Source organism: Pseudopipra pipra, chromosome 20 (assembly GCF_036250125.1).
Source record: "Pseudopipra pipra isolate bDixPip1 chromosome 20, bDixPip1.hap1, whole genome shotgun sequence".
In the NCBI taxonomy this organism is placed as follows: Eukaryota; Metazoa; Chordata; class Aves; order Passeriformes; family Pipridae; genus Pseudopipra; species Pseudopipra pipra.
The window spans coordinates 10,328,543-10,342,122 of record NC_087568.1 but is presented as its reverse complement, the minus strand read 5'-3'; the positions used below and the strand labels follow the sequence as shown (position 1 = coordinate 10,342,122).

Sequence of the window (13,580 nt, the reverse complement as noted above, 5' to 3'; positions counted from 1 at the left end):
TTCAGGTCAAGGCAAGGGATGAATTACAGATTGAAAACCAGAGAGAGAGAGGAGTCACCTAACACACTCCTGTACTGGTTTGAACTGGCCAGTGATGGGAGGTGGCTCTGGGGTTCTGCTGTTGGCCACCCACAAGGTGTTACCCAGAAACTAAGATTAGTGAAGTAAAACTTCCTTTGCAGATCTGTGAAGATGACACATTGTTCACTGTAACTAAATTCAACCCAAAATTACTCTGTACAGGAGGGAGATTCCTGAAACAACCCCAAAAGAAACTAGTGAGCAATGCATGGGTGGGCTCTGCCAGCTGCTGCCTCCTCTCTCCCAGACTCCAGGGATTTGCAGGCTTTAGAGTTGAATGCAAGTGAAGCCAGCAACAATTGTGATCAACACATCCCAACTCTGACAGTTTGGATGGTGAAAGTTGTCCCACCACAGGTGCAGCATGAAGCCAAAGCTCCACTGATCCCCCAGATTTCTAACAGCCCTACAATAACACGGCAGGAGAGCTGAAGTAAGAAGAGAGGAATTTGGACAGGACATGTGACCTGTTTTAGGAACTAAATTTCAGAAAACCCCTGTAGCAAGTTCTCTGTCTGGTTCTAGTTCTGGGTTGTGGATTCTCCTTCCCTAGAGATGTTCCAAAGCCATCTGTGCCCAATCCTGAGTGACTGTTCCAGGGGATCCTGCCTGAGCAGGTGGGACTGGATGACCTCCAGTGGTCCCTTCCAGCCTGAACCATTCTGTCCTTTGATTCTCTAAACTGGTACAAAATATCCTTCAACTCCCTCCTCCTGAGTCTGCTGGGCTGTCACTGACATGTATTTGCCACGTGCAGTTTCCTCTCTGGGAGCCCAAAGGAAGACAAGAACAAAAGTTGATTTCTAGTACATAAGAGTTTTGATATTTATTTAGTTTATCCCACAATAAACCGACTACAAGCTTTTCCAAGTCTCATATTAATATAATTACTGCACAATTAAATATTTCCCTTCTCAATGCAATGAGATGTCCCTTCCAGTCCCTTCTCAAAGTCACATCCAGGGCCTAAAGGGGCTGCAGAAGAGCTGGAGAGGGACTTTGGACAAGGGACTGGAGGGACAGGACAAGGGGGAATGGCTTCCCACTGCCAGAGGGCAGGGTTAGATGGGATATTGGGAAGGAATTCCTCCCTGGGAGGGTGGGGAGGCCCTGGCACAGGTTGCCCAGAGAAGCTGTGGCTGCCCCATCCCTGGAAGTGTCCAAGGCCAGGTTGGATGGGGCTTGGAGCAACCTGGGCTAGTGGAAGGTGTCCCTGCCCCTGGCAGGGGGTGGGACAGGACGAGCTTTAAGATCCCTTCCAACCCAAACCATTGTGATTCTATGGTTCAATCTCCTACATCAGACTGCAGGAGAGCAGGTTTAGAAAGCTCAGACAGCATGAAAACCTTACCTCTGTAGTCCTGTTCCTGCTCTCATGAAGAAGCAGCTCCTCCGACAGAAGCAGAGTCCGGGCTGGGTTGCAGAGATCAAGGGGCTGTGTTTGAGAGGAAAAAAAAGAAAAGAAAATGAAAGAAACAGTCAAACCTTCCACTGACAGTGTGGTTTGCCAGAATAACTTTCCACCCACCAAACCCACTTGGTCTTCACTTCAAGCTGTAACTCATTCAGGGAGAAGCCACCCCACACTGAGGTCACAAGGACAAGAAGTCTGCAGTCCAGCTACACGAGAAAACAAAGCCTTCCACTCACACCCACGTCAGCCCCAGCTGTAAAAAGACAACCAGCCCTTGCCTCTGTACAGGGACTGCTCTGCAAGGCACGGGGTGCTTATGGGTGTTTTTCAGCAGGAAACACAACCACAGTGGTGGCACAGCAGGTTCTCACGTCCCTCAGACACGAATATCTGTGATGTTAGGGATTATTCTTGCAGTAAATTAAAGCAAATTTAAGATTCCAGTCCCTTCTCATGCCACGGAGAGCTCCCCATCCACCACCTTTTCTGTGGAATGGTGGAGGAAGGGACAGGTTCAGGTGTCCTGAGGGCAGAACAAACCTGGAACAACCAGCCTGGGACCACCCTCAGGAGCAGCACAGACAGTGGGAACAAGGGCCTGAAGCATGAGACAGTGCCAAGTGAAAACCAACTCCTGAAGTGGCAGAAACCCCTCAGTCTCCATCCAAGACAAGTTTTGGGAGCAAGGAGGCAGAAGTGCCAGTTGTGTTCCCACCAAAGGCAAAGCATGCCCAGCCAAGGCTGGTGAACACACTGGTGCCAACGTGAGCGGCCACCCCACTGCCACTGGGAGGATGGACATGAGCACAAACCTGCCCCAGCCCAGCCCCACACTGCCCCAGGGAACCCACTGCCTCAGGCTGGAGTGACAGGAAACACAGGCCATGGTTTCAGCCCAAAGGAGGTGAGGTGACAGTGCCACTGCTGGTGCCAGGGCAGGATGGAGCCCTAACAGCTCAGAGACGAAGGGATTCATCAGCAACATATGAAAACAAATGAGTTAGATGAGTTTTCTTGGGGTTCTGGCCATACAAAGGACAAGATAAAGGACACAGGGAATTTTAGAGCCACTACCTTCAAATTCAGGGCTGTTTTCTGAAAACAGCTCATGGAACAGGGGAAGCAGAAAATTCCCTGTCAAACCATAACTGCACACTAACACATCCTTGTCCATGACTTTAGTGCTGGCCAAAAACCAGCTAAACTAAAACCTCTTCATCTGCACACTCTGACAGCACAAAAAACGCTTGGGAAGGAACCACATTGATCTGCAGTCACAGAGTTGGGTGCTGAAGCTCAGAAGCCAGGATACCCTCTCCTGACTGAAGCAAGCACTGAGAACCAGATCTGAAAGCTGAAAAGGGAAAAAACTCCAACAGAGAATCAGTTGGGCAGGACACAGTTCCTTTGGGACAGTCCCCAGCACTGTGCTCAGCACAGCCAGCTCCAGAGAGAGCCGAGCACGACAGGGATCCGTGCACTCATGGAAGATACTGCTGGAAAGAGATCCACCTTGCAGGGCAGCCTAGACCCCACGTGCCCTGCTGGGCCCTGATCCCATCAGTGACCTCATTCCAGCTGCACTCACCTGCACAAAGATGGGGAACACCAGCACTTTGGGGGCCAGGGTCACGTAGGTGCCGTAGGAGTGTGGGATGTGGGGTCTCACTATGGTGCAGTTCTGGTAGTTCCCGTAGCTCTTCATGGACTGCACAGTCTTCATCAGCCTGGATTTCCTCCCAGACCCCGTGTGGGATTTCCCTTTAGAAGCATTCCCTGGATGGACAGCAGAGGCAGAGAGAAACTCAGAATGAGGAGGGAGCTCCTGCATCGCTCTGCCTGCTGCCAGCTCGGGGTCTGCTCTCCCAGGCTGGAGGAGGGCATGGAAAACCTACAGGGAAGAGCTGGAGCCAAAAGCTGCAGGGAGAGTCATCACTCTGCTATCAAAGTGTCCCAGGGATTCATGAAATAACAGCACTGATTTCATTTTTCCTTGTGCAAAATGAGATGTCCCTTTGCATTTCTGCTCAAGAGCTGCTCAGTCGCTGGACCAAGGAGTTCCCTGGATCCCACCAGCAGCACAGAGACGTCTGTGAACGTGCAAACAAGACCCCAGGGAAGGCACAGCAAGCTCTGCCTCAGGCCAGCACATCCCACCAAATGTTCTCCCCCCCTATTCTGCCCTCCTGAGACCCCCCTACAGAGCTGCCTCCAGTTCTGGGGTCCCCAACACAAGGAGGATGTGAAGCTGCTGGAGCAAATCCAAAAGAGGCCACAAAGGTGCTCAAAAGGGCTGGAGCCCCTCTGCTCTGGAGCCAGGCTGGGAGAGCTGGGGGGGTTCACCTGGAGAAGAGAAGGCTCCAGGGAGACCTGAGAGCCCCTTCCAGGGCCTAAAGGGGCTCCAGGAGAGCTGGAGAGGGACTGGGGACAAGGGATGGAGAGACAGGACACAGGGAATGGCTTCCCACTGCCAGAGGGCAGGGTTAGATGGGATATTGGGAAGGAATTCTTCCCTGTGAGGGTGGTTGGGCCCTGGCACAGGTTGCCCAGAGAAGCTGTGGCTGCCCCTGGATCCCTGGAAGTGTCCAAGGCCAGGTTGGACAGGGCTTGGAGCAACCTGGGCTAGTGGAAGGTGTCCCTGCCCATGGGTGGGACTGGATGGGTTTAAGATTCCTCCCAGCCCAAACCAGTGTGTGATTCTGTGATGATCTGTCTCTGGGCACACACTGACTCCTGCACAGCTTTGGGATCCAGTGCTTTGGAGGAAGAGATGTGGAACTGATACACACACCTCCCTCTGCAGCACGCGAAGTACAAATTAAGAAATACAGAACAAAGCCAAACATGACTTTAAACGGATATTTTGGAATCACAGGAGCACTGAGGAGCTTCCCACCATTGGGGAATATCTGCCTGCACCACTGAACTATGACCCTCCTTTTCAGGGAGGGGAAAGCTATCCAGGGTGGGGGGAAAAAGAAGAAAAACTCTGGAAATTTAAACATCAGAACATTTTTATCCACACAAGCCTTGACTGCTCTGGACTCTGGGCATGGGAGTTAGCAGAGTGCAGGAATGTCATGACATAGGGCACTGGCTGGTGGGTTAATCACAAGATACTGAGATTGGAGGTGTCAGAGAAAGGACAGAAGTTATAAACACATTCATGCCCATGGGATCAGTCCATGCCTTTCCAAACTGCTCCCAGGGATGTGATGGTTATTCAGACATGGGGTGTATTTATAAAGGATGACCTCACTGTGCATGAGGCTGTCACACCATCCACTGTTTTTCAGCATCACATTTTGGTGCTGGAAACAGTCCGAGCAGCCTGACTGGTGTTTCACCCTGTCCCTGTTCCCTGCACAGAGCTGTTCTCCTCACTGAGAGCAGGGATTACACGGAAGATTTCCTCTGCAGTCCCACCTCAGCTGGTCCAGCAGAGCTGTGACCCTTCCCAACAAGCCAACACCAGCTTCCACACCTGCCAGTCTGCAATGAGGAGCTGCCAAGCTGCTGCCCATGGGGCTGCTCTGCTCTCAGGTGTGCTGTGAAATATTTCCTATTAATGGCTTTAATTCTTCAGGCCCAGGGGCATCAGCTTTCTCTAGTGACCCCAAATACAATTTTGGCCATGCCTGATTTCCCCAGGCCCACAGTGCACATCTCTACTGCCATACATGGACCTCCATCACCACAGCAGAGGGACTTACCCTGCTGTGGAGAGAAAACAGGACAGGTCTGTGTTGTCCCAGAGCCCTTAACCCCAGACCACGTCCTGCTGGGCACCAGCAACCTGTGCTCTGTCCTAAAACTGACAGACAACAACTCCAACAGGAACTGGACATCTCTCTAACCAAAAATTCATGTCTTTTTCAAAAGAAGCCCCACTGACAAATCAAAATCAAAATATTTCCTTCCTCCCTCCCTCCTGAAGCTGATGAACTGAGCCAGCTCAAGTGCTGCAGGCAGCCCCCTCCACTTGGATTTAACACATCCAGGTGAGAAGCTGGAGCTTCTCTCCCACAGGGATGTCTCAGGAACAGGTATGAGCAGCTCCTGCAGCTCCCTCTACCAGCAGAGACCTCCAGCATCTCTCCCTCCCTCCTTCCCTCCCTCCCTCCCTGCAGCCAGCCAGGAGCTCCTGCTCCCACCACAGCAGCTTTCTGCCCTTTTCTGGGATACCCAGAACCTTCCCAAGCAGAAATGAGCCAAAACACTCCTGAACATGGCTCAGGGCAGATAAGGTCTCGTCCAAAGCAAATAAATGAGCCTGCCCACCATTACATATTCTATTAAGTATTAGGAAATAGTGCATTTTCTCTCAGATAAAGGCAGCAGAGCCAGCCAGCACTGGGGTGGGAAGCCAGCCTGGCTGTTTACTGCTGGCTTTAGCAGCTGCCTTTGCAGGGGGGGGCCCTGGTGACCTAAAAGGTTGTTTCCACCTCTAAGTGCATTAATCCTGACATTTTCCCTTTTCCCTTTTTCATGGTTGCACTGTCAGATAAAATCAAAGCACAAGAGACAGCTCAACACAGGGCAGGTACAATCTGTCTGGGCTGTTCAGGATCTGTTTTTCCTCTTGTCCCTAAATCACCTCACTTTATCAGAGGAATTCATCACCTGAACGAGTCCTGGCTTTGCACCCAGCCTGCCCCAAGTGTCAGCTCCTGTCACACTTCATCCCTGCCCAGGTTAACTAACACCTTCCTCCTTTTGAAGACTTAACATTAAATAACTAAAAACAATACATAAGAAGTCCAAAAATTCTTATGGGAAGAAGCCCAAGTCTTTCAAATCACACCCCACTGTAAGAACAAGGCCCCATAGTCCAGCTCATCTTTTCACAGGATTCACAATCAGCAGGAAAGAGCTGCAATTATCCATGGAACAAAACATCCCTTGCAGTTGAGTGTGGAAAATTCTCCTGGCTGCAGAGCTCCAGGGTTGGGAGCACCCAGGGCACACTTTGGACCCACACTGCTCCCTCCTGCTGCTCAGCACCCCCACCATGGCTTTGGCAGCCCCACACTTTGTTTTCTAAGGACACTGCCCCACAAGGGCAGCACAAAGTTTTCCAGCTGTGCCCTCACCAGAGAGGGACTGCTGAGGGACAGACACTCCTGCAAGATCCCGAGAAGCTCAGCTCTCCCATGGACATGCAGCTCATCCCAACAGGCCAGGGTGCAAGCACAGCCTCCCAAAACCCCCAAATCAATGAGCTGACAACAGGTATTTCCACACGGACCTGGATTCCTGCAGTGCCCAGCCCTGACACACACCCAGCCCACTCTTCCCACAAGCCCAACCACACCTGGTGCTCCAGGAAGAGCCAGCACACCTGTTACAAGTATGTTTTATGCTATGAATTCATGTTTCAAAGGTTTTTTTGAGGAGAGCTGGTCCAGAGACTGCCAGAGATCTTGCAGCAGCCCAGGGCATGAGTACTGCCCAAATCTGGCCGACCAGCCTGCTCTCCTGCTTGTGCCAGTCTGAGTCAGAGCCACCCTCATTCCCTCAGGACTGAAGGGAACCTCAAAGCAGGGATCAACCCCCCCAAAAAGGCACCATGAATGAGAAGGGAAACACGTCATGGGTGGGCCCACAGACACATGTGGGGAACCACAGTTGTTTGCACTTTCACACTTCGTGCTTTCACCCTGCCCCTGTTGGAAAGTCCCCACCACCAGCCCTCTGTGAGCTCCCACACACCTTCTCACCAGGAGGTGCTCCCTCTGGGCTCAGGGAGGGAAGATGACCCTACCCAAAAGCCCCAGGCTTCTGCTGCTGTCCTAAAAACATGAGGGACCCCATTGCAGGGCTAAAGGCAAGGATTTGACAGTGCCAGAAAGACCTGCTTATCTGCTGGGTGCTCTGAGCAGCATTCCCAGCACATGGACAACTTACCCCCAGCAGTGTCATCCTCTTGATAGACAGGCCTCAGCAGCTGTAAGACACAACCCAGACAGGACACAGTCACCTGCAGCAGGACTGAGGGACAATTACAACAACCAGCTGCACATTTTAACACGCCAAACCCAGCCAAGCCAAAGCGCCTCAGAGAGGGCAAAACCATTTCTTTGCCCCGTTGCCAGCAGAAAATGAGACCTGCACTGTGGTCTGTGCAGCAGAAACGCTCCCCATATCCTTCCCATACCCCAGGTGTGAGCCCTGAGACAGCAGGCCACACGGAATCATGGAATAACCTGAGCTGGAAGGGACCCACAAGGATCATCGAGTCCAACCCTCAGCCCTGCACAGGCCCAGCCCCAAGGGTCACACCCTGTGCCCCAGAGGATCATCCAAACTCTCCTGGAGCTCTGGCAGCCTTGGGGCTGTGCCCACTGCCCTGGGGAGCCTGGTCAGTGCCAACCACCCTCTGGGGGAAGAACCTTTCCCTGAGATCCAACCTGACCCTGCCCTGGCACAGCTCCAGCTGCTCCCTCGGGTCCTGTCCCTGCTCACAGGGATCGGAGCTGCCCCTCCCCAGCTCTGCAGTCCCAGTGGGAAATGTTTTAGGAAAACAGTGAAAGCTCCACCAAGGGACACAGGAGTGGCCTGCAAAGCTGGCACACAGCCTTGCAAACACTTAGAGATGACACTGGAAGGACTGAAGCGGGGCCCAGAGAGGCCCCAGCACACACAGAGCCCACAGGGACCCGCAGCCCTACCTGGCTCCCCGGGTTCAGGGGCGTCAGGATGATGTAGTTCTGGTCGGCGGCCGAGGGCACCCGGGACAGGGCCGGCAGGGTGTTCTGGCCCCTCTTGCCCAGCTCGGTGTACCTGTCCCAGCTGTTGAGCAGCAGCCCCTCGCTGCTGTCGCACAGGACGTGGCAGCTGCGGCGCTGCTCGGCCGCGGGGCCCGCGCTGTTCTTCTCCCGCTTGTGCGGGGGGCACTGCAGGTCGTAGGTGGACTTGCAGGAGGACCTGCGGATCATCCCCTCGGGGCCTGCCTTCACCTGCGGGACCAGCCTCCACACCAGTAGGATGATCTCAGTGGGACAGTTCCTACAAAAGGAGCAGAAGGGAGTGAGGCGCCCACGTCACTCAGCCAGTCCTTCCTCCCTGTGCCTCTGCCCCTGTCCTGCACTCCCCAGCCTCTGCATCCCTTCTTCTACTCCAGGGAATCCTTTCCCAGCGTCCTACATCCCTCAGAGCCTTCCCCTTCCTGTAACCACTCAAAGCTCCTGCCCTGAGCTCCCTCAAACCATCTCTCCCAGAGCCCTGCCCTGGTGTTTTGGGTGAATACTCACCGGATTTCGTGAGCCAGCTCCACACATTTCCAGTGCTCCACAGGCTGCTCATTCAGCTGCAGCACCGTGTCCAGCTGCTGCAGACCTGCCTTCTCTGCTGGGCCACCTGTGAGAGGCAGACAAATGCCAGTCACCTGCTGGACAGGGAGCTGAGTTTGAGGGGGAGAGGCCCTGGGGCTTGGAGGCATCTCACAGCTTGCACCACTGACTCCTCCAAACCCAATCTGTTGCTCTAACACCTGGAAATGAAGTGGGGCCAGGTGACCTGGAGCTTCACCTTCCAGCACCACACACACACACAGAGCACCAGGATAGAGCCACAAACGCTCTCCCAGAGCTATTGCAGGAACTTCCCATGTTTCCTGGGGTGCAGTGGGGAGCACCATGGTACAATGGAGACACCAAGACCATACCACAGATCCACAGCAAGAGGATCTACTCCAGCAACTCAGGGTTCCCACAGTCCTGCTCCCTCTGTGTCCTCTCTGACCCACTTCCATCCCAGATACTTTCCATTGGTCTCCAAACCAACTGGACAATTTTGAGGGTGGAGAGGGAAGGGAACAAAATCTCTGCAAATTACTGCAAAACCCTGGCAGAATAATGACAGTGTTAACTCAGTGGCCTCTGACCTCTTTAGAGGCAACAGAGAATTCATTAAGTGAAGTTCCTCAGAGGGAACCAGAGTCCTGCAAGGCGTGGGAGCTTTGGAATCCCAACGTGCTCCGGGAAGCAAAGAAGGAGCAGAGTCATTCATTCAAACCAAGAGGGACAAACGTGATCTGATCTCTTACCAGAGTCCACGGCCTGCACACGGACTGGGGAGTCACAGCAGATGGTGAAACCAAAGCCATCACTCCCTCGAGGGATCGTGATCTGCAGGGAGACACCGGAGCCTGGTCAGTGGGAGAGCAGCTGCTCTGTGTGCTGGGGGAGCACCCCCATCACCCTCACCCACTGCCCCACAGCCTCTGGGAACACAGGAACTGCCACAGTGTGAGGAAGAGCTGAAGCCATTAGAGAGTGTCCAAAGGAGGCAACGAGGACAGGGAAGGGCCTTGATTTGAAGCCGGGGGAGGACACTGAGGGCACTTGGGGTGTTCAGCTGGAGAAGAGGAGACTGAGGGCAGAGCTCATGGCAGTTCCAGCTTCCTGGGGAGGGGCAGAGGAGGGGCAGGGACTGAGCTCTGCTCTGGGGGGACCAGGGACAGCACCCAGGGAATGGCTGGAGCTGTGTCAGGGCAGGGTCAGGTTGGATCTCAGGAAAAGGTTCTTCCCCCAGAGGGTGGTTGGGCACTGCCCAGGCTCCCCAGGGCAGTGGGCACAGCCCCAAGGCTGCCAGAGCTCCAGGAGGGTTTGGATGATCCTCTGGGGCACAGGGTGTGACCCTTAGGGATGGGCCTGTGCAGGGCTGAGGGTTGGACTCGATGATCCTTGTGGGTCCCTTCAAACTCAGCACATTCTGTGATTCTGGGATTTCAAGAAAGAACTGTCCTGGGGAAGGGCTGTCACTGTGTGACCCTCACAAACAATGGGTCTCTCCTTGCTGCAGCCAAGGGGAGGCAGAAAAGGTGCTAAAAAACAATGCCAAATCCAGCCAAAGATCCATGGAATGCCACAAAAGGAGTGTTTGTTGAGCACACACAAGTCTCTGCTCTCAACTCTTGCAACTGTAAGGAAAGGTCTTATAAGCCATTAGGAAGGAAAACCTGGCAGAGTGGCTCTGATTCTGATTTCTAACACAACTCCTGTAAGCAAGTTACTTGAATGTTTCATTTCCTGTTGGATAATACAGAACAAGCAGTTCTCCTCTGCTCTGGAGGGGACTGTGAGGCTCAGCAAGCTCCTGTCCTCGAGGCATCTGTGCTGGCCCAGGCTGTGTGCATCACCCCCTCCCTGGGCTGAGTGTGTTTTCCCTTGCTGAGTTTGGAGAGGATGGATGCTGTGTTGACTTAGACTCATTTCTCCCCCTGATTCAAGGAGCATTGAGCTTATTAATGAAATTATACTTATTTTTTGACGTTGGCTTCCAGCAGCAGCTCAGCATGACAGATCCTGTAAATACCTGATTAGCCCCCAAGACATTGATCAAGATGCTTGTTTTACTGACAGAGAAAAGAACATTAAAAATCCAACATCTGACCTGTATTATTTTGAGAACAAACAGTCAGAGAGATGAGGAATTCAGCCAAGGGGGAGATCTGGTTCCTTGCTCCTTCACAAATGCAGGGAGCTTTCACTTCCCTGCACCTTGTCCCTGCTCAGCATAAAATCAGGCTTCAAAAGAGAAACTGGCTTTCCCTGGCAAGATTAAAACATAGGTCCAGTCCCACCATGCTGAGTCTTTTTATCTCTGGAGTTTGTTGGATCCTCAAAGAGGTGGCTCTGCAGTTTGGAACCAACCTCCCAGCTCAGCCCAACGAGGACTGATCCCTGTGAATCCCTTCCAGCTCAGGATATTCTGTATTCTATGATTCCACCTCCAGTGCCAAGCACAGGGGATCTGAGCTCTGCAGCAGCTCAGGAGCCAGCCCAGCGTCTCTCCCACCACGGAGACTCCACGGGCACTTCCCAGCCCAGGGCTTCCAGGTCTCCCACTTCTCCCTGAGCTGGCTGGCTGTTGTCCCCCACCAATGGAGACCCTTCCCTGTGCCACTAAAGAGCAGCTTCTCCCCAATGGTTCCTTCTCCTCAGTTCCCACCTCCACGGCCATCACAGGCAGCTGATTTTTTGCCCATTTTTACTGCTGTGCACAGAACTAAGAACTCTGAGCACCTGGCACGAGCTGGGAGGTGGGTGGGTGGCAGGTGGGGAAAGACTCCAGCACCACAGAGGCTCATTGTACCCCAACTTTGTCCAAAAATGCAGAAGGAATTGTCAAAATAGAGCCTTGAGAGGATCTAAGACACAAAACAGAGTCAGTTGTCATTAATACCAGGCAGAGCAACATTCCTGCATGGGATGGTCACTAAAGTCCTGGCAAGAATTGGGCACTCTGGGTTAAACTGCTGCTTTTGAAATCCCCAGTGTTCACTGTTTCCCACAGCAGCTTTAGCTTAACCTGAAAGATGAGCACAGGAGTGCAGGGAGAAGTGAACCTGAGCTGGGAATCCCGACCCAGACCACAGAGGGAAAACCTGTTTGAAAGTGCAGGAGATTGGAACATGCACATGGAAAACCAGTACCTGGCAATGCACAGCAGGCAAGAGAGAACTGCAACCAGCTTCTACAGAGCACAGCAAGCTACTCCTCAGAAAGCAAGTTGCTGTTGGCTCCCAAATACACTAAGACAGTTTAAAAAGAGACAGTAGCAGCCTGCCTTTCCTCTGATGAGGGGGAAATTGAGACAACACCTCGCAACTCAATTCTGCTACTGTCAGCATGCACAGTAAATGTATTTTTATATTTAAATAAAATATATCCATATCAGAGTTACATATTTTAATATTATTTTTATATATAAATAAAATATATTCATGTTGGATTTATGCATTTTGATACATACATACTTATACGTACACATATGTATGTATGTATATATATATATGTATGTATATATATATATATATAAAAATACCCCTCTATCCCCATTTCTCCACTGCAGCAACAGGCAAAGATCAGCCACAGCCACCCATCTGAAGATGCTTTCCTTATATTCCCAATGTTATAATTTGGGAATTATAACAATATACAATTATATCGACACACATTTGTATTAAATATTTATATTAAATATAATTATATATTTTTATATATAAATTATAACGATAGCAAGTCGACACCCCAGAAGCAGCACACACAGAGCCCAGCAATGGCAAGAGAAGCCACAGACACTCAGAAACTCCTGCAAGGCTCCCAGCCCCACACTCCCACTGCCCAGGGACGCTCCCCTGGGGGCACAGACCTGCCTGTATCTGCGCTCCGAGCACACCTTGCACAGTCCATTGAAGCGGTTCATGGCTGGACACCCCAAACCCGCCGGCAGCCCATGAAAATCCAGTTCCCCCGGAGCAGCCACGATCCCGAGCTCCTCGTATCACCCGAGTGTGGAGCGAGCCCCAGTCACACTGGCATGACCGCCCATGGGAACCCAGCTCTGGAGAAGAATGGCAGGAAGCCACCTTTCACCTCCCCGGCCCCTGCCTGGGCCGTGTGCCGCTCCACGATAAGCCAGAGGCTTCCTGAAAACCCTCACTGACAAGGAAGGGAGAGAGTTTTATATTAAAATTCCTGTCAACTATTTAGTATTCCCTAGTCCCCGCTCTGTTGATGTGGCTTTTGTTCCCGTGGCATTCTTCAGCCGCACGGAGCACTTTGTTATTGCAACGTTCTCACAAACACTCGGAGGATGTTTGAGCGGCGTTTCACAGGCACCGGCTGTGGGAGCTTCACTCCATTAAAGAGGCGACTCACACTCATAAAAAAATAAGAGGTTTGTGGGGTTTTTTTATAAAAAAAATAAAAAAAGAAAAAGCAGAGTTTGTTTTTGAAAGCACAGCCCCAGAGGATACACACATCCCGGCGGCTTTGTGCTCGTACAGTCACGGAGGGGGAAGCAGAGAGGTCAGCTGAACTGCACTCCTGGTGTAATTTGGGAATTAAAGAGCAAGAGAAACTCTCAGCACAGCCACCAGCAGGGCACACAGCAGGGCTCAGCCTGCCTCGTGAAGCCCCACTGGCAGAGTTAGGCACAACTCCTTGGAGATGGGGTTCCAATTCCTTGGAGATGGGGTTCCAACAGAGGAAAAAAACACCTTCCACACTCCTACATGGGGATGGAAAATGGAGAAAAGGCTCGAGGGAACTCAAACCCTGGGTTGCCTCACACTGCA

The 13,580-nt window shown here is 52.2% G+C and overlaps 2 protein-coding genes across 6 annotated transcripts in view; one reads left to right on the top strand and one right to left on the bottom strand.

Annotated features, from left to right (window-relative positions):
- ALAD (aminolevulinate dehydratase) overlaps nucleotides 1–13,580 on the top strand; it is a 393,442-nt gene that overhangs the window by 336,709 nt on the left and 43,153 nt on the right. The gene's annotated exons all lie outside the window — the stretch shown is intronic.
- The window catches only part of RGS3 (regulator of G protein signaling 3), an 87,342-nt gene that overhangs the window by 51,698 nt on the left and 22,064 nt on the right, over nucleotides 1–13,580 (bottom strand). For 4 of the 5 annotated variants that reach the window (XM_064677175.1, XM_064677174.1, XM_064677177.1 and 1 more), the window contains 6 exons: nucleotides 9,543–9,624; nucleotides 8,749–8,854; nucleotides 8,167–8,503; nucleotides 7,403–7,442; nucleotides 3,084–3,271; nucleotides 1,433–1,516 (listed from right to left, as the gene is read on the bottom strand). In XM_064677175.1, coding sequence (XP_064533245.1) covers nucleotides 1,433–1,516; nucleotides 3,084–3,271; nucleotides 7,403–7,442; nucleotides 8,167–8,503; nucleotides 8,749–8,854; nucleotides 9,543–9,624 — 837 coding nt within the window. Of the gene's footprint in view, nucleotides 1–1,432; nucleotides 1,517–3,083; nucleotides 3,272–7,402; nucleotides 7,443–8,166; nucleotides 8,504–8,748; nucleotides 8,855–9,542; nucleotides 9,625–12,652; nucleotides 12,913–13,580 lie in introns of those variants that run through there. The other variant, XM_064677178.1, reaches the window with a different exon arrangement.